The following is a 26,587-nucleotide window of genomic DNA, read 5'->3' on the forward strand; positions in this document are numbered from 1 at the left end:
ATTAATTATAAATATGTCAAATTTATCCCGAACACCCTGTATAATACATACACACACTGGCATCCAAAAGCTAAGGATGAACTACATTTTTACCTGTATATGAAAATATTTTCTACAGTCAATCGTGAACAAAAATTGATTTCCAGCATACTAATAAATTAATATATTACACAAAAAATGTGTTATAAATTTCGCACAAATTAACTTCAATGCATTTTTGGTAAAACTTACATATTTCCTAAAGATGTAGTTAAGGAATTAATGTACAGTGCTTACAGAAAGTGTTGCAGATGTGATGATGCATGATATGATTCAGGAGTTCTTGAGGCAAACTTGCTCACTTCTCCTTCAGAACAAGGATAAGGCTTTGTTTTCTGGAGGGGGAATTTTAAGCAGCAATGTGTCTCCCTATTGCATCCCAAATGTGTTCTATTGGGTTGAGATCTGGGGGGGGGGATGGCCACTCGGTATCTCCACTGCTTGTGTACGATGTGGTGTGGCATTGTCATCCATCAAATTGAATTCTTTGCCTACAGTGCTATGGAACAATCGGACATGATGTTGAAGATCTTCTTTGCATTATTGTTCACCTGAAGTTGTTTAGGTTTGGACATTAGCATGTAATTCATAGTCCTTTTTTCCAGCACTTGAAGATTGATGTGTCCATTAAACATAATGCCTTCCCACACCATGACCCTAGCACCACATTTTATCCCTTTCAAGAACATTCTTGCAATGGTAAGCAGTGCCACTTTCACACCAAATCAAGTATCATCTAGAATTGGAGGAAAGGCTAAAATGACTCATCTGTAAAGAGCACATTAGTCCATTGGTGTTTTGTCCAATTTTTATGGATACGCCACCACTGAAAATATGCTCTATGATGAGCTGTGGATAAAGGGATGCAGACTTACGGAACTTCATGTGTATATGCAGGGCCGCACTTATACTTTTGGAGGCCCAAGGTGCAACATCATTTTGAAGTCCTCAAAAATAAGCATTATTTTAGTTTATTGAAAATAAAAGTCAACATTTCCATAATAACTCATTTTAATAACACAATGCAACACTGGTATACATATATTTACATTTTAAAAAAGTATAAAAATAAATCAGTTCAAATCAAATTTAAATAAAAAAATTAATAACTAAAAGTTTTTTTCTGACTTTGGTTTTAGCAAATATATCTATAATGTCATCATAATTGATAGAGTCCATTACATCTGATTCAATGCATAATAACGACAGGTCACTTGTTTTATTTTGGTGCAAGTTGCTTCTTAAATATTTTTTTATTCGTTTCAACACTGAAAATGGGCGTTCAGCACTTGCATTTGAAATAGGCATCATGAAAAATATTTTTTAAATATTTTCTGCATTAGGAAAAGTAGACCTTAACCCATCGTTCATAAAGTTGTACATATTTTTAATTGAAGAATTTTCTTCCTTTATCATTATTAAAAATTACTTAACTTCATCGGTGAATTTTTCTGGATCAATATCAGTCCCATAAATTTGTAAAATTTTATCAATACTAATCTTGGACTTGTCTTGATCTATATCTTCCTTCAAAAAAATGTCAAATATATCTAATATGTCGAAATAAATTTTTGTTCTTTCATTAATTTCCAAAATAGCTTATCGCAAATGAAATTAAAAGTGTTCACAGCGAAATTTTCTTTCCCATGTAATATAATCTCATTGTTAGATTGTGAAACTTCGTCACTCATTTTTTTTCGTTTTTTAACTCTTTCCTTTTCATCTTTAAATTTTGTCTCATCTCTTAATAAATTAGCTTCTTCATTTACAGCAACAAAACTATTTCTTATATCTAAAATAAAACAAACTAAAGAGTGTAACAAATTATTAGCAAAAAACAAATCCATATTGTGATTTTGTAGAAATTAACTAGTAGCATTTATTTGTTGTAAAATTTTGTCCCACATAACTGTTAAAATTTGCTGTTTCTGGTTTGTCAAGATGTTCGGCCAATAATGAGCTCTCTAATTTAGAAATAAGTTTTTCATGAGGAGAAATGGATAGTTCAAGTAATGTGTCTTTAATTTGTTTATATCCATGTTTCAAAGCCCATATAGCGTCAGCTCTTGCGGACAACCTCGTTTCACTTAGTCTTTTAACTGTTAAAGATTTTTTTCTAAATGTTTAAGGCATATACCTCATCTTGTTGAAGATGAAAAGTAATTATATACATTTTGAATAAAACAAATATTGCACTGCTTCTGGACAAGATTCTGCGATATAGTTACCAATTAAATTTAAGGAATGACTAGAGCATGGTATATAATGTGCAGAGGGACTACGTTTTTTCAGCTTGCAAACCCGTATAGATACCTTTATATTGGCAGCATTATCATAGCTTTGCCCTCTGCACATTTTTTATATCCAAAGATAATTCTTCTAATTATTTTAATACTACCTCTTCTAAATATAAGGAATTATGTTGTGTAATTCTAATGATCCCGATAAATGTTTCTCTAATGTCAGAATCTGTGGCAACATACCTAAATATCATAGCTAGAATGGTCATTATGGGTAATGTCTGGCGTTGAATCGAGTATTATTGCAAAATAAGCTTCCTTAATTTCTGATATTAATATTTGTCTTGTTTTTTTAGCTATTAACGCCATGAATTCATCACAAGTATGGTAAGAAAGATAATTTGATCTGCCAGAACCACAGTTGGCATACATTTTCATGTGATGTTTTAAAAAACCATCAAATTCACTTAAATAATGTAAACACAATAAATAATTTCTGCAAGAATCAGAAAATATATCATTTGTATTTCCTCTAAATGCTAGCCCTAGTTTACTCAGTAACTTAATTATATATAAATTAAGTTACTGATTATATAAACTATTATTCTTTTAAAAATCTCTCTCTAATAATTTTCTTCAGATTCTATTTGCTTGATCAATTCAGAATCAATTCGACTAATTACAGAACTTAATTTTCTTTTGTGATATATGCACATCGCTCGTATATGCTCAGTAGAATGCTCGTGATCACATAAGGTTCGTGTTATATTTTCTCAGTCATTAAAACCCTTCATTAAGCTATTATTTGACTTAGAAAACAATTTACAAACAAAGCAGTAAATTGCTTTGCTGGTTTCTGAAAAAATTAGCCACTCTCATTTCTCCTTGGTTCCATTCGCCTTTTTACAGTAAAAATGTGATATATTTACATTTCTGACATGTATTCTGTTGCGTTCTGTGTAATCTTTTTTTAAATGTTCGATTTTACCAACATTCTGGGGCATATTTATTAAACTATGCTCGATAAACTGTTCATTAATAGTAAGTGGCCACACTGCTATATCGGTAGGTTAAGAGATAGCTTGCTTGCTGGTAAGTACAGACTCCGATTGAAAATTTTCTTCAGAATCCTCTTGATTTGTTTCATTTACTTCTTTCTCTCCTTCTATGTTTTCCACATCATTTTGATGTTCTTCATTTTCACTTTTATCTCCTCCTGATAATGGAAGGTTGGTCGATTGGTAGAGTCTCTGCTACTAATGACTGACAAAATGTTAAGCAAGTTTGAGCACGGTTCGTAGTTCGAAGGGGTTCAATCGTTTGCTATTGGCACACTTTCCCTCGATGAGTCTTTGCCCTGGAGGTGTCACATAATAATAATAAAATTCCGAGAACTGTGAAGTACAACTTCAGTTCTATGGAATTCTTCATTTTCAGAACGCAAGAAAGACAAATTGCCCCCTTTTGACTATTTAGCTGTTTTTTTATTTGCTCTAAGTCGTTTTCTTTTACTCGCTCCGGATTCAAATTTTCTTGGCATCATTATGTGTATTAATCTATCAAAAGCGAAATAAATATTTATTAAATCCAAAATAAACATAAATAATTAATTTAAAAGCATAAAAAATACAAAAATAGAAATAGTAGTATCTTGGTTTTGTTAAAATAAATGAGTAACAGTAAAACAAGAATAATAATTAATTGAATAATATATTCTTACCAACTGCAACAACTACTTTAACCATATAATTAGGTATATACACTTGTATGCAGTATACTGCTTTACAAGTACTAGCCAAATAACGGTAACAAACTATCAGTTTAATTACCGTTTTTTAGAATTTCCTTTACCGTTCTACGATATTTGACCCTTTTTGGAGCACAATTTGTTTATTGTGTCTCTTCCCAAAAATATAAATGAATTTCACATGTATACAATAAATATTAATATTAAAAAAATCTTGGTAATATTAAACTAGCAACCTTGTAAGTCATTTTATATAAATAAATGACGAACTTATATCGATGGATTATAAATAATTATGCAACTTCTACGATACTTTATATTTAATATTAAATTTTCTAAATAGTTTAAAATCTTTTAATGTAATTCTAAATATATATATTATTTACACTTTTAAATATTCCATGTAATTGAATCATAATAAATTTAAAGAAAGATGTAATTAAAATCTTTCTGTGAAAGATTTCAGTTGCATTGATTATTGATTTTGAGAACGTTGATTTTGTTTGACAAGCATCATAGTTGCTACAAAAATTCTGAATACCAAAAAAATATTAAAAGGTATGGTAATAATTTAGTATAAGGATAAAAGTTTAAAAAAAAAAAAAGAATTTAAATGCAATCAATTTAAGCTTGCTAATCAAGGTAAAAATTGGAACTTCATGAACTGTCAAGTTCAGATATTCTCCCTAAAAATAAAAATTTTGAATTTACGGTAATAAAAATTATAGCAAAAATCATCATATTTATGGAATTACAAAATTTATTTATTACAAGATTTATTCAACTCCAGCTTTGATTTTTTTAAGTTGCAGTAATAAGCATAATAATTCCAGCTTTAGTTAAAACGTAGAGGCAATAAATAGTAATGATAACTTGCTATGCTCGCTAACATCCACTTTATTACTCGACATTTTACCCTAAAATGACTAGAATCTTGATGCACAAAAAAATGAACTGAAAAATCAATTTAATTTATGAATAATAATAAACTTGAAATTCAAATGCTCTATTTATGTGATATAGAAACTGCTCTTACCCAACTAATTAATACAAATAGCAGCAGCACAGAAAAAATCTCTGTTGTCTCTGGAACATGTTTCAAAATGGTCGCAAAAACTTTCTTTAACTCAAAAACTTATTTACTCTGTTTACAATTTCCACTTACTAAACTTCTAGTATACTTGCAAAGAGGTTAGCTAACTCTCTATTAAGTTACTTTTACAAAACATCAAATATGCCAATAGATTCTCTTAATGACACTTCTTGTTACTGTTAATCTAAATCTTAATTGTCCAACTAAAACACATTATAAGAGGAATTGTACAAAGGTATATAACTTACCAAAGCTATGTATCACACATTCAGTCAAAGGTCTTGCACAAAAAGTTCTAAGGCAATTCTCTCATCTCAGATCTTGAGCTTTCTTCAGGAAATCTGGCTTCAGAAATATCTCATCGGGAAAATAGCGAACTGTGAACTGCACCCTGCGGTACTCATATACAGCTCCGGCAAAAAGTTATTCTCCTGCGGTGAAAGAAAAACTTCCGAGCCAAGGTGTTTCGGGTAATTTGTCTCGCATTTTTTCCTCTGCTTGGGCTTGCCAAAAATGCCTGGACGACTGCCTCCTTTTTTGCCACCTCCACTAACTCTAATTGCCACCAACTGTCAACTGGGATTCTTCTCTAGCCTGGAAGCTTTTCTCTGGTGATTGGAACATCTCCTTTTGGCAACTCGAAGCCTTCTCTTAAGACTGGAACCGGAAGCTCCTCTCTGGCAATGTCTGGAAATGGGACGCCCTCTCTCTCTTGCAACTTCTGAATCCAGGAAACCCTATATGCTTGGCTCTGTCCCCTTTCATTATGCCTACTCTGAGACCTCACACGAAGTTTGTAACCCCCGAAGAATTCGGCATGATTCTTTCATCTTAAGTTTCAAGTTCAGCCCACTCTTTGTTCTCTTCTGCCTTCTTTTGATTCTAAGTCGCCGACCATCAGAAAGTTGTTTGAACCTTTCTGACTGACTTCAGAGGTGTTTATGTGCAGAGCTTGTAAGCCTTTCTCATACACACAAAATTTAATAATCAACCTTTCAAATGCTGCCATGTAGATCTATTACATATAGCTCTGGCGAGGCAATTCTCATAGTAGAGTATGTAAGTTCTGTTTGCTACAAACATGGTATTACTAGGTCTACCTACTCACTGATGAGACCTCAATAAAGTTTGAAACCGGTCTGGGTAGTGACCTTCTCTCATAATGCAGAACAGTAATACAGCTCCTAGAAGCTGGGTTTCACATTATGAGTAAATACCAAGAATAGTGATCAGAGCTTGCTCCACCCTTACTATGAGGTGCCTCAGTGTTGCACTACCAAATGGGGCAGGTGTTGCACTATCCAGGTATTTGCTTATGCTTGGACTCACCGAACTTTATATTGTTTCTATATTCGGTATGAAACTCTTTGAGTTTCTTATTCAGCTATGAAACAATATGGGATGTAATATCCCTTAACTTAAATATACAGAATTTGTAAAAAAGGTTATTTTTTAAAACATTTTTATGGGACTTGACCTAAGTAAAAAATCGATATAATGTGTTTTGGAATATTTAAGCTACAATCGAGTTTTTACAAAATTGATAAGAACAATAGTCTAAAAGTCCAGGTAGTTCAGCGAAAACCATCTGTGACAAAATGAAACTAGTTTATTTATTTAAAAACACAAAAGTACAAATTTATTAAGTATATCTTTATAGAGTTCATAATTAAAAGGACTCTAATAATAATAATAGAGTTTTACAGATGTGTCTCATCTTCTTTTGGTATTATCAAAATTATCAATGAAGCATTATGAATTTTGCTATTTTATTATTATGCTGCTAATATTTCTTCAAATGCGGCACTTTTACAACACTGTTATGTTGAATATATCTGTTCGCAAATATACTCAAAATCCCTTTGACCTAATAAAAAGGCAGAATGCTGATGAAACTTCATCAGCATTCTCTCTGTTAAAATGCAATTACCCTGCCCTCCCCCTCCGCCGTTAACGGATTACTGTAGTTATGTGCACCGTATTTCTTGGATTGACTCTTTTTTGCTGCACAATTTACTTATTGTGTCTCTTCCCAAATAAAAACGAATTTCACATGTGCGAAAATAAATAATCAAAATGTTGGTTTGCATTGGAAATATTATGTCAAAGATTGTTATTTTTTAAATAACATTTATTGAAATAAATATGACATTTTGCTTCCTTTCCTTGCAAAATAAGATTGTAATGGGTCACATATTTCAATTTTAGAAACGATTTATTTTTTATTTATTTATTTTTTTTTTATGAACAACCAATGGTGTTAAACTGCATTACTCGGGATTTTCGATTTTGAGTCTTTTTAATTTATATCCAATGGTATTTTATCAGAGATTCTATGCCTTTGTCTTTTGCTTAAAACTGCAACAGTACAATTTCTTTGGATAAATCACGAATTCAAACAAAAAGAAAGTGTGTGTGTGGTGATAATTTTGGGAGGGGGAAGTTAGCCATTAAAGGCAAATTAATTCTGTTATGAAAATTTTGGAAATAAAATTTCATTTTGACGCATGCACCTACACATGTTTCAAATGATAAATTGTAGGGAAAATATCGCTACTTCAAAAATGCCCCATAATATCGAAATTAGCCAAAAATATGTACATAACAGTTGACTTCATAACTGCTGTTTATTTAATTTGTAGTGTGATTTGGGGGAAAACCAAGAAAGTTGAAATGCAAAAACCTACAGATAACGTTATAAAAATTATGCATTACATAATGTGATTCAAGATTTATGTATGATAACTAACCTTCGAACTAAGATTATGAATAAAATAGGAAACTTAATTTGGAACAGATGGAGGCTGTATTCATTTTTAGATTCGGATTTTCATGAATTTATAAAATAATTGTTTGACAAAAATAATTATCTTCAATGAAGTTCTTGGAGAATTTTAAAATGTATTGTCGATTAAAATAATTAGCAAAAAAACTGACAGTGACATTGATCTTTCAAAGTGATACAATATGAAGTGAAGAAAGTATGAAAGGATTTCTTATTTTGCGTTGGCATTAAAAACTATAATTATACGATAAAAAAAAGCAGTAAAATGAATATAACTCATAGGTATTTAGTCTGATATAACTTAGATTCTGGTTACCAAGCAAACGGCAAGCAACTGCGTTTCTTGCTGTAGGCCACAGAACATAGCTGCTACGTACGCCTGGTAATGTAGTTAAGTGTTCTTTTCAGCATGAAGGATTATCGCACCTTCTAATGGACATGACGGTCAAACTACACTTCTTATCCATGTTCTTTCAGCAGGTGGACAGAATATTATCCAGGTTTGCTGGAAAGGTATATACGTCCAGCAAAGAAATGGTATGCACTTACATACATGAATTTTATGGAATACAGAGTTCCTGTTAGTTTTATATTCTATGGAAAGAATAATGTATTTCAAATGGAAGCTGGAAGACTCACAAATTTTTCAGCAGCCTCTAGTGTTTATATTATTAATTTAATATTTAAAAATAAATATTTTATTTTGCAACTATAACTACGCTATTTTTTTATTGTTCTTTGTGAGGTGTAAGGTTTTAAAATGAGGCCCCCCCCCTAGAGAGTGAAGCCCCATCTTGCGCCTCATGCACCTAATGGTAAATGCAGCCCTGTGTATATGCCTACTTGTCATATATGTCTTGCCACAGTTTTTCGAGATATTCGCATACATGGTCTTGGGAGCCAACTTGGAAGCTGTCCTGCTGTCGTGTGTCAATTATGTTTTGCTATTATAACCAAAAATCTGTCTTCATACTTTGTGGTAGAACAAGGGTGACTTCTTAGTAAACATGTGGAACACATTCCATTGGTTTGTAAAGCTGCCTAGAGCCTATATACAACATTATGTGAGATTCCAAACTCTCTGGAAATATCAATAATTCTGCAGCCCTCTTCAAGCTTTCCAATAATTCTTCTCCATGTGAAATCATCTAGATGTGTTTGAGACATTACAAGGCATTCATGTTTGCAACTTTATTCCTTCACGGAAAGCACTTCTTTCAATTACAATTTTCTTCACACATTCTTTTGCCTTTTATCCTGTTGAGTGCCACGTAATCCCTGTACATGTGATTCAAAAATTTGAAGTGTACCTACTTTCTACTCAAAATCATCAGTTTTATACAAATTGCTACATGTGTCTCATGTGTCAATTTGTGTAAAATGCTAATTTGTCTAAATTTTTGGTTGTAAAATTTAGAAAAAAGTGTTCATTCTTAGTTTTTGGACACCAGTGTAATTAGTTTTGGATTTCCACCATACATGTCACCCTTCTTGTCTGTGTCTTGTACTGCTCATGGGCATGCTGATTATCTTTTTCTTTATAATCTCTCCACAACCTTTCCTTTGTGTGCAATTCTAGCTGAAGATCTGAGGATTATTGCTTCTCAAATTTGGGAGAATTTTATGTACTTGAAGTTGTTTAGGTTTTGACATTAGACACTCAAATTACATGCCAACCTGATGGATACCTGGCATTCTCTGTTTACAGTAAACCTGTGCCTACTGCTAGATACATCCAACAGCAGTCACAAAACCCCCTCCCAGCAATATGGATTTATAAAAACCCTGTGTATAACAGGGCAAAATTAATATTAGCATTGCCTGATAGCATTGTCCTAATTACTGAGCTTGAGCACATTCTCAACACTTTCTTAGCCAGTTTACATAATTCCCACAAAATCCACAAAATATTAAAACCCTGTAACTGCAGCCCTCCCCCCCCTCCCCCTTCAGAGCAGAGATTACACAAAATCTATCACCATTACATATAATATTATAATATAATATAATAACATTACATATTATATATCTGGAGCACATCCGACAAATTAGCAAAAAAATCCTAAGCAAATACAGTAAAACCTTATTTGACGAACATAATTCATTCTAGAAGGTTGTTCATATAACGAAAAGTTCCTAATGCGAAACTATTATTACCATAGTAATTAATATAAAATAAATTAATCCATTCCACATGAAAAATTTTCACTTATTGTAATTAAAATAAAAATAAGAATATAACACGAACCTTGCCTTTACTGAAGATATATGAGGAGGAGGGAGGAAATTGTTGTTTTGAAGGTGTCACCCTCCGTAAAAATGTCGGTTAACTGCCCCTCAGGTGTCACTGCTCTTTCTAGTCTTTTTGTGGGTGGACTAGATGGTGATTCTTTAGCTTTGTTTACAAACTTATCTAGAGTTGTCTGGGTTTGTCTTGTTCTTAAAATTTTTCTAGAATGTGCAATGATATTATCGTTAAACATGTTAACATTTATTAACCATAGATACATCAGGATGCCACTTTTCTATAATGGTTTGGATTTTTTCCCAATGGAAGTAGTTCTTTAACTTCTGCAGTGAAGTGGTTCCTTTACTGGGTTGCTCCTCCTCCTCTAAAAAAAGTTCCTTAACAACTTCCTCATGCTGCTCCTTTTGCAGTTCCTCAGTGGTAAGCTCTCCTTGATGATCTTCCACCAACTCCTGTACATCAGCATTGTCCACTTCTAATCCCATGGATCTTCCCGCGCGCGCACACACACACACAATTTCGTCAACCACAAATTCTGCTGACTCTGTAGGAAAACCTTCAAAATCTGTGCCTCTCACACACTCAGGCCACAATATTTTCCAGACCAGGTTCATAGTTTTCAAAGAAACTCCCTGCCCCCACCATGCTTTATTCATAAGCCTTAAATAATGCAAGATGTTAAAGTTTTTTTTCCAAAAGTTCCTGAGGGTCAGTTGTGTGTCATATATCATTTCGAAGCACGTTTGAAACAAAGACTTTGAATAAAGTTTTTGGAAATTGGAAATTACCTGCTGATCCATGGGTTGGATAAGAGGAGTGGTATTAGGAGGTATAAATTTGACTATTTGACTTTTATAAAGTTGTGCTCACCCAAATCATCCTCCAAGGGTGGGCAGGAGCAAATGCTTTCAAAGGTAGTTTTTTTTTCATGGTAGTTTTTTTACACTGGGGCCAAACGTTTCATGGATCCACTCTATAAAAAACTGCCTTGTTACCCAAGAGTTACTATTAGATCTCCACATCGCATCTATACTTTTTATTACATTGCTTGATTTAAACACTCTGAGATTTTCTAAGAAATACTAACAATGGTTTAATTTTATAGTCACCACTAGCATTACCACACAATAAGAGTTAACCATTCCTTCGTTGGTTTGTGTCCTGGCAGTGATTTCTCTTCTTGTGTGATATACGTTTGTTTAGCCATCTTTTTCCAGAAAAGTCCTATCTCGTCACAATTAAACATTTGGTGAGGAACAAAAGTTTCTCCATTTCCTCAACAGCCTGAGATCCTTTAGAATGCAAAGTTATTGCATATCTGTTTTTAATAATAGTACAGATTGTAAATTTTTCCATGTTATAATCTTCAAAAAGTTCAGAAATATGAGTTTCATTTTCCCATCTAGCTATAAGTTCTTTCTTGGGTTCAATAATTGGTCTGGGTGCTCTTTTTCTGTTTATTTTCATCACTGCACTTTTTAGTAGCCATATTAATTCATTATTAAATAAACACCACAACACAACTGAAAAAAAAAATTTGAATTAGAGAGTAAATTTATCAATATTATGATACACACTAAAGAGTGAATTCACAGCACTTGAACAGAACCAAACGCACAAACGCAAACTGATCAACTGCGGAGATAATGCTGGCTCAGGTGAGTGTCGGTGCATTCGTAAAATGAACAATGTTCACCAATTGGTACAATTATTTTTCAATGGAAAAGTTCATAAAACGATCTGTTCATAATTGGGGGCATTCATATAAGGAGGTTTTACTGTACAACCACTTACAGACCACAAAAAATTGGCATCTTTTATCAGCTCTACCAAAGACCAGCCACATTCCTCAGACCTACCAGGTGTCTGCCAGGTCTCTTGCATTTGTAAACTGTCCTACTATGGCCAAACAGGCAGAACAACCAGTATCAAAATTTCTGAACACACGGACTACATCCATTGTCACCATTACAGCTGCTCTGGATTTGCTGACCATGCTTTGGACACTCACCACAGGATATACTGGAAGAAAGCCACTCTTTTGCACTACTGCAAATACAAATATGAGAGGTTATTCTTAGAATTTGCCTCAGGCTGAGAAACTTTCCATGCATCAACAAATTTGGCTTGAATATACGATAAAATATATACTACTTTAGCACTGGCCACATTATTATATGGCAGTGAAATTTGGTCAATAAACAAACAAGATTAACAAAGAATAAAAACAAGTGAAATGAGATTTATGAGAAGAACTGCAAAATACACGTGTTATCTGTGAGAGTTAACATGGATTTGTGAAGGAGCACTCTTGTTTTAGCAATATGCTAGCCTTTTATGATAAACTTACAAGAGCATTAGATGAGGGAAAGGCATATACTGCCATTTTCTTAGACTTAGCAAAGGCATTAGACAGGGTGCCACATGATAAGCTGATATTTAAGTTGCAGCGCATGGGTCTGGATGTCAGATTGGTCAACTGGATTCAGGACTGGATGTCCAATAGGTATCAGAGTTGTGTATGATGGGGCAGTTTCAAAGAAGCAGAGGGTTACAAGTGGGGTCCCACAGGGCTCAGTACTGGGACCTATATTGTTTAACCTTTATATCAATGACATTGTCAGTGGATTGCAAGGGGATATTCAGTTGTTTGCAGATGATGCAAAGCTGGAAAGGATTATTAGTAATAGTGCAGATGCGGCAGCCCTGCAAGAGGATTTGAATAAGTTAGATAGATAGGCAAATGAATGGGCATGTCAGTTTAATGCAGCAAAATATAAGGTCTTGAGGTTTGGGAAACATTGATGGGATGCTGCATACTCTATGGGAGGAGCTATACTGGAGGTAGTAGGGGGAGACAAGAGCTCTGGGGTTGATGATGGATAGAAACCTGAAATTTATGGGACATATTGGAAAGGTGGTGGAGGTAACACAGAGGATTGCTGCAATAATGAGAAGGACATTGGCCTGCAGAGATAAAACAGTTATCATTCTGTTATATAAGACCCTGATCAGACCACACTTGGACTACTGTTCTCAGATTTGGTCCCCAGGATTTGAAGGGGATAAATTAACTGTGGAAAGGGTACAAAGGTGGATAATAAAGATGGTTTCAGGACTGTACAATGATGGTTATGAGGATCGGCTGAGGGAATGTGGACTGCAGAGTTTGGTGGATAGAAGGAGAGGTGACATGATTGACACTTTTAAACTGTTGAGAGGTGGTTACAGGGTTGACAGTGGGGAGTTCTTTCGCTTGGTTGAACAGCAGGAAGGAGTGATGACAAGAGGCCATCCCTGGAAGTTACGAAAGGAAACTGTGAGCAAGAGGGTGAGGAGTGGTTTCTTTGCATAAAGGGTGGTTGAACCATGGAATGCATTGCCTGATGGAGTGGTGAGAGTGAGAACGGTCAATGCCCTCAAGGAGTCTTGATAGACTTTGTGTTTCTTAGGAATGACCTCCCACGAAGAGTCTTTTGACTCCATGGAGGCCTGAATAATAATAATAATAATTAGATCAAAAAAGGAATGAAGACATTTTAAAAGAACTAAAAACAAAATCAATAGAAGAAAAACTAAACAATTATAAACAAAAATGCATTGAATATGTAAACCGAATGGCCAACACCCGACATCCTAAACAAATACTAAAATATAAGCCAATTGGAATGAGAAGGTAGACTTCAAAAAAGGATATTGGATGGATAATGAGGCTGGAACATACCAATATAGTCTGTACCCATAATTAGTGTTATGATGATGATGATGAAGAACAAATTTGGGTGCATGAAACTGCCTCAAAATTTGGATGCCATCATTCAGATTTTCAACCCAATTATGGCCAATAACATGCAATTTAGCCCATTAGAGTGCCATTTAGGGCTCTAGCCCTCATTTTGATTGCCTCATTTACCTATGTCAGTGCCTGCATCTCATTGCTTTGATCCCTGATGATAGCAATATAACATTGCTGAAATATAGGAACTATTAATTAAAGTTATCGCAATTAATAATTAGTATACGTTACATTTTCCTGAAAAATAATATGAATAGCCAACATATAAGCCTTTCACCCAGAACTCTTTCATGTCTTCTCACATACTGCAGTTGCCATTGCTAAATCTTTTATACCATCCAAAATAAACATCTCTTTCATCTTTACACTCTGCTTCCTAACAGTATCACTGACATTCTTAATCTTAGCACTAGGAAAACATGATTTCATCAAACTCTCCTGAAGCACTACTCTTGTCAGTGTATCACCATACAAAATCTGATCCTTATTCTTGCTTTTACTCTTTCCTACTCTGTTTTATTCCCCTTTCTTTCACTTGTGTGTCATAACATCTACCAGGTGTTTCTCCAACCACTCAGTCTCACATTTTGTTCTCTAGAGAACTCCATGTAAGTGTGCTGTATTTTCAATTACCATCTGGTCATTCTCTTCATTTTTCATATCATTCATACAGTCGCTCATACCGCTTGTAACACTAAGTATGCCAGTTTGGATTATCACACATTTCAGCTTACCACTATCATTCTTCTTAATTTCTTCGCATTTCTTGCATTTGCTCACAAAACATGACAAACACATTCTCCAGTTTCATTCTCCTTTTATAAATCTCTTACTCTGCAAAGAGCATACATATAAGGACTGATATTTAAGTTTGCACTATTTGAATTGATGTTTTTTTTTTTTGTATAATTGTGTGGTATTTGTTTGGTATTTCATTAGGATTTTTTGATCTCAGTATTGTCTCTATATATAGCGATTATATTCAATGTAGCAGCTGCCAGTTTCAGTACCAGTCCTAGCCCTCCTCCATTTAAATACTACATTATTTGCAATCTCGTTGAAGATTTTGTAGCTCTATGCATCCAGTTGTTGAAGAATTTGGAAGGTGCGAGATGGGAATATGTATGTGTGCATGTAATGCAGACAGCGGGAGGTGCTGGGAGACATGAGTGTTTCGATCTCGCGATTTAGTGGTGGTGGAGATAGCTCCTTCAAAACCAGTGATTTTCAGTTTGTGGATGCCAGTAGTTTGTTGGGGGATGGAGAGAATGTTAAAGACCGACATATAGATTTAGCCTTCGGTAGTTTAGTGGACAGAGATGGTTTGTCTGATGGCCATGATGGTGTGTGAATGGCAATGAAAGCAGAATATGTGGAGAGAGAGAAACAGAACTGCTGAGAAAGAATCTGGAAGGAATAAAGACTGAGATGAGGAGAGTGAATGAAGATCTTAGGAGGATGAAGTTAGTTAGTGTGAGAAGAATGACAGTAGGTAAGAGAACAGTGATCATTATGGGGGACTTCAACTATACTGATATAAACTGGGCAGAGGAGACAGCATGCAGTAATACTGCATGCTATCTCCTCTCAAGGGAACTGAAGCTTTGGATTTCTTGAGGGACAGATGTCTTAGGCAGCATGTGGTGGAGGGAACACTAGGATTAAGAGTTCTGGATTTGGTAATAGCATCAGAGGATCTGATTGTGACCGAGATGGCATACTTGCCCCCCAATTGGTGAGAGTTGCTATGTAGTTCTGAGTTGGAAGATGAATAGGCATTGGGAGGTATCAAAACAGAAGGAAGTTATGTGGAATTATAAAGCAGGTGACTATCATAGACTTAGTAACTAGCTTGCAGTAGTGCCATGGATGAAAGAATTTATATGTTGAGGGGTTGTTGGTGCATGGGAGATACTTGAGAAAAAATTGCTGACAGCAATCATAGACTGTATACCAAGTAAAGAATAAAAAGAAATTTGAGAATCAGCCCTCTGAGATTGTTACAACTTTTGCCATGTATCTCTGAACTTCAGCCAACACCTCAGGATCCCTAATTTTCTATACCTCTCGAAGCAAAGTCTTCCCACCAATGCATCCTGTCCCATTCCTGTGGATAAAGCACATGACTGTACACCATTGACCTGATATCCTTATCTTCTCAAATCACCAATCTACTGAAATCCTTGTAGCTATAGCATATGAAAACTCATTGCAATTTCCCCAATTTAGCACCATCCATAAGCAATTGAACATCTCTTTTCACACTTAAAAACTATATTATTAGTATATACACGTTTAAATTAATTTAATTAAATTACATGCACAGGTCAATTAAACAGTAAATATAAAGGCTGTTTGCCAATGGTACTTGTAAATATCTAAATTCATCAGAACTGACAGTTCACTCTCATCCTTGTCATTTGTTTTCCTTGAATGTGCTGTATCCTTCATATTTTAATTCTTTGTCTTTCTCTCTCTCCAGCCATTTTTCATTTATGCGGTCAATTTCAGACAAGCAGCACTCATTAGTACTCGCATCCAGTTTTTCTAAATATTCCTGATACTCATAAATGAATATGACAATTTACTTCTAAAATCTGCAAGAGACATGTTTCTACTCTTCTCTTGTTGCAGTATAATGTTATTCACTATTAATATTTAACTTTTAATACTGCATTATGAGTTTTGTTCATTATTTTTATTTGCTAACTTGTTGGTTGTTTTTGAGATAATTTATTTTATTATATTGTTTAATATTTTTGTAGTGTTGGGTTAGAAGAAGAGCATGAACTGCTACAGTTTAATGGTATGAGAATGGTAAGCTATTCAATGTATTTTAACAAGTTTGACTAATTAAAATTATCATATTATAATAGTAATTTCATAGTATTGCCTCAATCTGTCCTCAGGGCTTGAATAAATCTTGAATAAATCTTATAATAAAGCTAATATATGATGATAAAGAGCCAAGAGGCTATTTTTTTCCGGCGGCGTAAATTAAGTTAAGGGGATGACACATACCCCATTAATTTAAAGCCGGATAAGAAACTCGAAGATCGAAATTTAAGAGTTTCATTACAAAATTAATAACGGAAAACTCACGTACAAAGATTATTTATTAGTATAATTTTCCCCTGTGTGTCACAGGCATCTTCAGTACATTTTAAGCTCAAATTAAACAATAACTGACAATTCCAAAAAGCGCCACCTAAGTAGCTGGTGTAAGATAACTAAAAAGGTCAAATTTCATAACAAAAAAAAAAAAAAAAAAAAAAATATACTATTAAATAATCTTTGTATGTGAGTTTTCCGTTATTAATTTTGTATCGATATATCTACTCATGGTATACCTCTTTTAAAACTTATTGCTAGACTTCACGGAGAGTCAATTTCCAAACAATCTGCTAGATACGGTAAAGTATTGGTAAAGAAGGCCAAATGCATTAACAGATTAATATTCCTTAAACGATGTAAGATGGCTCAGGTTATTCCTACCTGTTGTAAAATAAAAGAAGTTTTTAGGTTCCCCAAAAGCTCATCGGATCTACTTAAAAGCTAGTAAGTCTATTTTAAATAATCAGTTACAAGAAGCTAAAAAATCTCTTGCTCTCTTAAATAGAGAAATTATGGACATCAAAAACGCCCTAGAATCTGTTTTAACAGTTGAAACTTTTAATACTATAGTGCGCATATCTTCAAATTCTTACCTAAAGGTCTTTAATGATTCTCGTGACAAGCTAAAATGCAAATTTGAATCACTGGTCAACCTACCTAGATCCAGTAATAATGCTACTGTTATAGATAAAGTAGTTCTAAATGTTTCCGGACTTCCACTAACAGACTGTGAATGTTTTGTTTTATCAAAAGGACATGATTTCACCGTTACGCCGAATAAGGTGCCCCTTATGGATTTTTTTCATAACATAGACAGAGGTATTCGTTCCTTATCCCAAAAAACAGCCAACAGGTTAAGTTTTAAATGTACGAAAATTCTTTTTAATGCCAAGCCTCCTAGTCCTAATCTTTCTTACTCTGAATTTAAAGCATTGAAATCACTGAAGAACAACCATAATTTAATTATTACGAAAGCTGACAAAGGGAAGGCTGTAGTGATTCAAGATAGGAAGGAATATGAGATAAAAATGTCTCTATTACTTCACGACTATTCAATTTATAGGCCTCTTGCATTGGATCTTACCGGGAGTCAATTGAAGAGACTTAATTCTCTTATAGATAATGTATCTACATGGAATGAAGATCAATAGAAAAAACTTAAAACCTTCTTCGGTCATCCACCTAGATTGTATGGTCTTCTGAAAGTTCATAAACCAGGCATTCTGTTGAGACCAGTCATAGATTGTATTCAATGGAGAAAAACTTACAATGACTTCTAGAATAAGGACAGTCACATGCATGGAAGGCAACAACATTGGCCCTCTCTGTGGTGGTGTTTCGTGGCTATTGCTTATGGGCAGATAGGGCAGCGTGCCAAAATTTGTGAAGAATTACACCATTTCTGTTGGACTTCAACAGTTTGGCTTTGTAGCACATGACCTACTTCTAGAAACGGTCACTGTGATTTAAAATGGGATCTCTGTAGCAGCTTTGCTTCATTCCCAATGGCCTTCATCTAAAGCATGTTGGGATAGTCCACTTTTTAGTTGTGCATATCAAATATATATTTTTTTAAGTTCTTTTATGTTATGAAATATATTCTTTTTATCTTCCAAAAATATTTAATGAAAATAAAAGAAATTTATTATTATTATTACCCAAGACCCCCGTGGAGTCAAAGACTCATCTAGGAGGTTCTTTTATCATACACACAGCTCAATATGCCATGCTTTAAATGCATTCAAATTCTCTGCAGACACCACACTCTCAGGCAAGGCATTCCAACCATTCACAACTTTGCATTAAAAAAACCTACTTCACACTTCCCTACTCACACCCTTTCTATACAGTTTCCAGGGATGATCTTTGGTTCTCCCCTGATCTCCCACTATTTTCTGTAGAACCTCTCCAGCATTGATCCTATAACAACCTCTTAATAACTTGTAGGTCTCTATCATATCTCCCCTCTTCCTCCTGTCCACTAGACTCTGCAAGTTGCATCTACTCAATCTTTCCTCATACGCGGCATTCCAGAGGTTAGAAACTACCTTTCAGTCGCCTCTGGATCCTTTCCAACATCTCTACATCTTTCTGAAAATCAGGTGATCAAATCTGGGCACAATAATCCATATGTTGTCTAATTGAAGCCTTATACAATGGAACAAGAATCTCCCTACTTCTCCAAGTCAGTGTCATCATTCCCAGAAGTCTTTGTGTTGTTTTCACAATTTTGGCTATGTGTCCCCTAAATTTCAGATCCTTATCCACTATCACCCCAAGATCTCTTATTTCCTCCACCTCCGACAATATATCCTCACCAAGCATAATTCTGCATCCCATTTGTTTTCTAAATTTCAAAATCTTACATTTTGCAACATTGGACTCGCATCCCCATTTCCGTGCTGAATCATTCAATTTATTCAAGTCTTCTTGTAAGGCCACAACATCTTCTCTACTCTTCATGGTTTGTCCCAACTTTGCATCATCTGCAAATCTCCATCTAAATCTTCACTAATATCATTAATATAAAAGTTAAACAGCAGTGGCCCTAAAACAGACCCCTGAGGCACACCGCTAGTTACTTTCATTTTCCTGGATATTGTTCTCCCATGCACAAATTGTTGATACCTATCAGATAGCTAGTCTCCAATCCAATGCACCAATCTAATATCTAACCCCATCTACTCTAGTTTGACTATCAACTTATCATGCGATAAGTTGATAGTCAAAGTATATCCCAGTATATTACTGTGTATCCTTCTCCTCTGTGCATGGAAACAGTCACCTTATTGTAATAACTAAGTAGATTACTAAAATATGCCCTCCCTTTAGTAAATCCATGCTGTCCATGAAAGATAATACCATTGTTGCCAACCCAATTCTGGATACTAGTTCTCATAAGCTTCTCCAACAACTTAACCACAACACCTGACACACAGATAGGCCTATAGTTTGATGCTTGAGTTTGATCACCTCCTTTATGAAGTGGCATAATCTTGTCCTCCTTCCACTAATTAGGAACTTGACCCAGTGCAAGACTCATATTAAAAAAAATGTCAAGGCCGGTGTCAACTCCCTGGCACATTCTTTCGGAATACGTGATTATACATAATAAATAACGGAAAAACTCACGTAGAAATATTATTTAATAGTATAATTTTCGCCTGTGTGTCACAGGCATCTTCAGTACAATTAGGCACAAAAATTAAACACTAATTGACAATTCCAAAAAGCGCCACCTAAGTAGCTGGTGTAAGATAACTAAAAAGGTCAATAACTTTCCTAAAAAAAAAAAAAAAAAAAAAAAATAATACAATAAAAAGTTAGGAAAGATTAGCTGATTTGTAAAGTACTATCTCCCATAAAGGGGATAGACGTAAGCCGTCGGATCTGTTTAAGTTAGGAGAATGAAGTAGAGTTTCACATGCTTCTTTATAAATGCGTTCCATGAGAAACTGACTTTTGTGAAGAACTCTTGTCTTTCTCCAATGAACTCTGTGTCTAGTGAAGATGGCATGTTCTGCAAGTCCAGACTTTTCAGGTTTAAAGTATTCAATATAAGATTGGTGTTCTTCTAGCCGAATGGAGGCAGATCTTCCCGTTTGTCCGAAATAACATAATCCACAAGAGCACGGAATCTGGTAGACACCTGGATGATTAAGATGTGGAAGCTTGTAATTTGGAGAAGCGAGAAAGGTGGAGATTTTTCTAAACGGTCGAAAGGCAACAAAAATATTCAGTGGTTTTAAAATTTTTGCTATACGTTCACTGATGCCTTGTATATAAGGGATGGTAATGCGCGTTATTTCCTCTGTGTTTGAAGAGGGAGACATATTAAATCTACTCAAAGTTCTTTTAATGAAGCAATTCTTATAGCCATTAGATAGAAAGGAACAAGTTATATATCGTATTTCTTTCTGTAAAAGATCGTCTGTAGAACAAAAGGAGTGGGCCCGATGAACCAGTGTTTTAATAGTTCCTGCCTTTTGACTGGGATGGTGATGAGATTCCGCATGGATATAATGGCCTGTATGAGTCTTCTTTCTATAAACTGGTCTTCCAGTTTATAGAAAGGTATGGTCTTCCAAAAGTTCATAAACCAGGCATTCTGTTAAGACCAGTCGTAGATTGTATAGGTTGCCCAACTTACAAAATCTCAAAATTTTTATCTAATTTACTCTCCTCTTCAACTAGAAGAACTGATACTTATATAAAAAATACTTTGGATTTTAAAAATAAAATTTCAGATCTTCATTTGGACGTTTCTGATATCATGATCAGTTTAGATGTTGTTTCTTTATTTACAAATGTGCCTCTTTCGGAAAGTATTGAATTACTACAACAGGAATTTCCTTCAGACATTGTAAACTTATTTGATTTTGTAATAAATTCTGGTTATTTTTCTTTTAAAAATAATTTGTATCAACAAATTGAAGGAACAGCAATGGGTAATCCTCTCTCTCCTGCTATCTCCAATTTCTTTATGGAACATTTTGAACAACGTATCTTTGACAATATTTCTCCCAGACCTACTCATTGGTTCAGATATGTCGATGACATTTTTGCTGTATGGAATGGCTCTTCTGATGAACTTCAACAATTTCTCAATAAGTTAAACGCATTTCATCCTAGGATCAAGTTTACCCTAGAAGTAGAATCAAATAAGCAGTTAGCCTTTTTAGATCTTCTAATTCTTCGCCAACCAGATGGTAACCTACATTTCTCAGTTTATAGAAAGAAGACTCATACAGCCATTATATCCATGCGGAATCTCATCACCATCCCAGTCAAAAGGCAGGAACTATTAAAACACTGGTTCATCAGGCCCACTCCTTTTGTTCTACAGACGATCTTTTACAGAAAGAAATACGATATATAACTTCTTCCTTTCTATCTAATGGCTATAAGAATTGCTTCATTAAAAGAACTTTAATAGAGTAGATTTAATATGTCTCCCTCTTCAAACACAGAGGGAATAACGCGCATTACCATCCCTTATATACAAGGCATCAGTGAACGTATAGCAAAAATTTTAAAACCACTGAATATTTTTGTTGCCTTTCGACCATTTAGAAAAATCTCCACCTTTCTCGCTTCTCCAAAGGACAAGCTTCCACATCTTAATCATCCAGGTGTCTACCAGATTCCGTGCTCTTGTGGATTATGTTATTTCGGACAAACGGGAAGATCTGCCTCCATTCGGCTAGAAGAACACCAATCTTATATTGAATACTTTAAACCTGAAAAGTCTGGACTTGCAGAACATGCCATCTTCACTAGACACAGAGTTCATTGGAGAAAGACAAGAGTTCTTCACAAAAGTCAGTTTCTCATGGAACGCATTTATAAAGAAGCATGTGAAACTCTACTTCATTCTCCTAACTTAAACAGATCCGACGGCTTACGTCTATTCCCTTTATGGGAGATAGTATTTTACAAATCAGCTAATCTTTCCTAACTTTTTATTGTATTAATTTTTTTTTTTTTTTTTTTTTTTTTTTTTTTTTTTTTTTAGGAAAGTTATTGACCTTTTTAGTTATCTTACACCAGCTACTTAGGTGGCGCTTTTTGGAATTGTCAGTTAGTGTTTAATTTTTGTGCCTAATTGTACTGAAGATGCCTGTGACACACAGGCGAAAATTATACTATTAAATAATATTTCTACATGAGTTTTTCCGTTATTTATTATGTATAGTTATGTCTACTCACGGTTTACCTCTTTTAAAACTTAGAATACGTGATGATATATTAGTAAATAATAATATTTGGTTAACCGATCAAGTGTTGATCAATTTTATTAATTAACTGGACCAACTAGTTTCGCCACATTTATCTGTTGGCTTCTTCAGGGCACTTACATATAGGTTTAAACACTCTCACAATTATGCGTAACTGCAAAACTGAATAGAATAATTACAAATAAAATAGTATCGAACGTGAGTGAAACACGTATCGCGTGTACAAGATCAGCTAGCTGTTGCTGAGGAACCTTCTGTAGTTTGTATTAAAGTTCATTTCTTCCGTTTTTAAGGCTCTGATTAGGGTTTTCCATATCTCTGGGAGTATTAGGCCTTGATTACTGTTAAGATTCACAGTAGAACGGGCGACTGTGGCTGCTTCTTTGAACATTCTTGAATGGTAATCTTCCTCTAAGTAAGGGGAACAGCTTTTGTCCCACTTGATGACATGGTTAGTTGTGGAGAAATGAGACGATAGGCCAGAAATGTCCTGTCTGTTGTTTTTGACATAGCCAATGTGCTCCTTTTGCCTGATTTCGAGGCTTCTCGAAGTCTGTCCGATGTAATTAGAGCCACGTGAGCATGGAATATTATAGACTCCAGCATATTTGTAGAAAGGTTGGTTGTCTTTTGGAGATCTTAGTAGTTTACGAATAGTATCTATAGGCTGAAATGCTACTCTTATTTTGTGTTGTTTGAGGAGATTGGCGAGCTTGCCACTTACATACGGAATTGCAATAGTTTTTATATATTGAATCTCTTCTTGTTCTCTTTGTGGTGGTTCAGAGAAAAGGATTTTATTGACTAGTCTTCTTGGATAGACGTTCAAGTACAGATTGTTGGAAATAAATTTTAACTCATCTTGAAGGGTCTTGTTGTCCGTTGTGATGCAAATAGCTCTTTTCTTTAACATGTATAATGCTGAGTTTATGTGATATGTGGTGAGAGGAGTTAAAATGTAGGTAGCGACCTGTATTGGTCGGTTTTCTGTACACCGATAGATTTAAACTGCCATCAGTTTATTTTTTGATTAAGATGTCTAAAAACGGAAGTTATTTTTCTCTTTCAAGTTCCAGAGTGAATTTAATAGAATGATGGAAAGCGTTGATCTTTTTGAGAAAATCATATATGTCATCTTTGTTATTGTTCCATATGATGAAGATATCGTCCACATATCTAAACCAAATTTTAGGTCTAGGAAAAATTTGTGATAGGATTTTGTTTTCTAAGTCTTCCATAAAGAGGTCAGCACATGAAGGTGAGAGTGGGCTTCCCATTGCCAAGCCTGTTAACTGTTGATAGATTTTATTTTTCCAGGAAAAATAATTGGAGTTTAAGAGTAGCATTTCAGCCTATAGATACTATTCGTAAACTACTAAGATCTCCAAAAGACAACCATCCTTTCTACAAATATGCTGGAGTCTATAATATTCCATGCTCATGTGGCTCTAATTACATTGGACAGACTTCGAGAAGCCTCGAAATCAGGCAAAAGGAGCACATTGGCTATGTCAAAAACAACAGATAGGACATTTCTGGCCTATCGTCTCATTTCTCCACAACTAACCATGTCATCGAGTGGGACAAAAGCTGTTCCCCTTACTTAGAGGAAGATTACCATTCAAGAATGTTCAAAGAAGCAGCCACAGTCGCCCGTTCTACTGTGAACCTTAACAGAAATCAAGGCCTAATACTCCCAGAGATATGGAAAACCCTAATCAGAGCCTTAAAAACGGAAGAAATGAACTTTAATACAAACTACAGAAGGTTCCTCAGCAACAGCTAGCTGATCTTGTACACGCGATACATGTTTCACTCACGTTCGATACTATTTTATTTGTAATTATTCTAGTCAGTTTTTATTCTTGTCAGTTTTGCAGTTACGCATAATTGTGAGAGTGTTTAAACCTATATGTAAGTGCCCTGAAGAAGCCAACAGATAAGTGTGGCGAAACTAGTTGGTCCAGTTAATTAATAAAATTGATCAACACTTGATCGGTTAACCAAATATTATTATTTACTAATATATGATCAAGAAAACAACCTTCATGGTGATGATATATTATCCAGTTCCACAGCCTTATTTACATCTAGTTTGCTCAACTCTCCATAGACCTCTTGCTCACTTACAGTTAGTCTCTCTTCCCCATCATCAACTGCTCTCAATCTCTCCATGAAGTCACATTCACAAGATTGAAAGATTATGAACTGCTCATTAAGTATCTCCACCACACATTCTGCAACAGCTGTCTTTATACTATTTTCTCCAATCAATGCTATCCTTCCATAATCATTCTTTCTTTTGCTGGCTACGTATCGAAAGAACTCCTTAGGATTCTTTTTGATTTCATTAGCTAACTGCTGTTCATACCTCACGTTTGCTACTCTCACCAACCAAGTCATCTGCCTTGCCTGGTCTTTGTAGTCCTCATGGAATTGGTGTTTTCCACTTCTCTTAAGCTTACTCCATAATGCCTTTTTTCTCTGTATCGCATGCTTAATCTCTTTATTCATCCATATCCATTTACCTACCTTATTTAATCTTCTCACCCTTGGAATACATTTAGACATTGCATCTATTAGATAGTTTTTGAAAATCCACCGAGCTGCATTAATCTCTTTTGCATCAACTCCTCATTCGATGTTACACCTGCAAGCTTTCTCCTGCGCTCTTCATAATCACCCCGCTTGTAGTTCCACATGTTCCCTTTTCTTACAGAGGTCCTCACACTGCTGGCAACCACCCAGGTAATCATCAGAAATTTAATCAGGAAATTTTGACATTCTTGCAACAAAGAAAAGTAAGCACCTTCTGGCAGACAAATAACATAGTTACATTTAAAGCAGACAAAGGAAATACCGTGATGATCCTTAATACAGATGACAACAACAAGAACAAAAAAATAAAAGAATTACCGTTAGATATATCAACATAGATATCAGTAATAAATGATACCACAACATCGATAAAAAAATAAAAATGTATTTTAAACAATATTACAAGACTAGTCATCAGAAACTTTACCGAAATAAAAAATGTTTTTCTGACACACACACCAAGATTATATGGGTTATCTAAAGTCCACAAATCTGGATCCCTACTCTGCACCATCATTAATCCCATAAATTGCTCTACCTATAAACTTGCTGAACATTTGGCATTGAGCTCAACAAGTATATTGGCAAACATTGTCTTACATTAAAAGACTCCACCCCTTTAGAACTGCTATACAGAACCTTCAATTAGAGAAAAATGATTGCTCGGTAGTATATGTGTCATCTCTTTTCACTAACGATCCAGTGGAGAACACATAAAAGCTGCTTTCCAAAATATTTCCCCACGATATTTGCATATTCTTTAAGCAGCACTACCTTAAATCATGATATTTTAGCTGGAATAACCAGCTCTTTAAACAAACCGAAGGTGTAGCAATGGGCTCTCCACGACTCACCATCACTATATCGAATACATTAGAACTTATATAGAATCCATTGAAAGGCTGGCACTTAATTCAGCTCCCCCCCCCTACCAAGCCCAAAGTATGCTGAGATATATAGACCATGTGTTTGCCATTGCCACATGGCCCACAGACTCTTTCCAACTTATTACAATTCCTCAACAAATTCCACACTCAAATCACTTTTACTCTTGAGGAAAAAGAAGGGGCTTTTGCCTTCTAGGATACCTTAGTTATAAGACCACTAAGTGAGTCCTTTGTATGTTCAATCCATCATAAGCCTACACATGCACAAATACTTACATGGCACTTCACGTCACCATCCTGCC

At 34.8% G+C, this 26,587-nt stretch overlaps 1 protein-coding gene across 1 annotated transcript in view; it reads left to right on the top strand.

Moving 5' to 3' along the window:
• LOC150100485 (sodium/hydrogen exchanger 9-like) overlaps positions 1-26,587 on the top strand; it is a 481,199-nt gene that overhangs the window by 295,211 nt on the left and 159,401 nt on the right. The window contains exon 14 of the mRNA XM_090402508.1: positions 16,714-16,765. Within this exon, the coding sequence (XP_090258634.1) occupies positions 16,714-16,765 (52 nt within the window). The remainder of the gene's footprint in view (positions 1-16,713; positions 16,766-26,587) is intronic.

The sequence above is a fragment of the Typopeltis vanoorti genome, chromosome 13 (genome assembly GCF_054136105.1).
Source record: "Typopeltis vanoorti isolate ZY-2024b chromosome 13, IOZ_Tvanoo_1.0, whole genome shotgun sequence".
Taxonomy (NCBI): domain Eukaryota; kingdom Metazoa; phylum Arthropoda; class Arachnida; order Uropygi; family Thelyphonidae; genus Typopeltis; species Typopeltis vanoorti.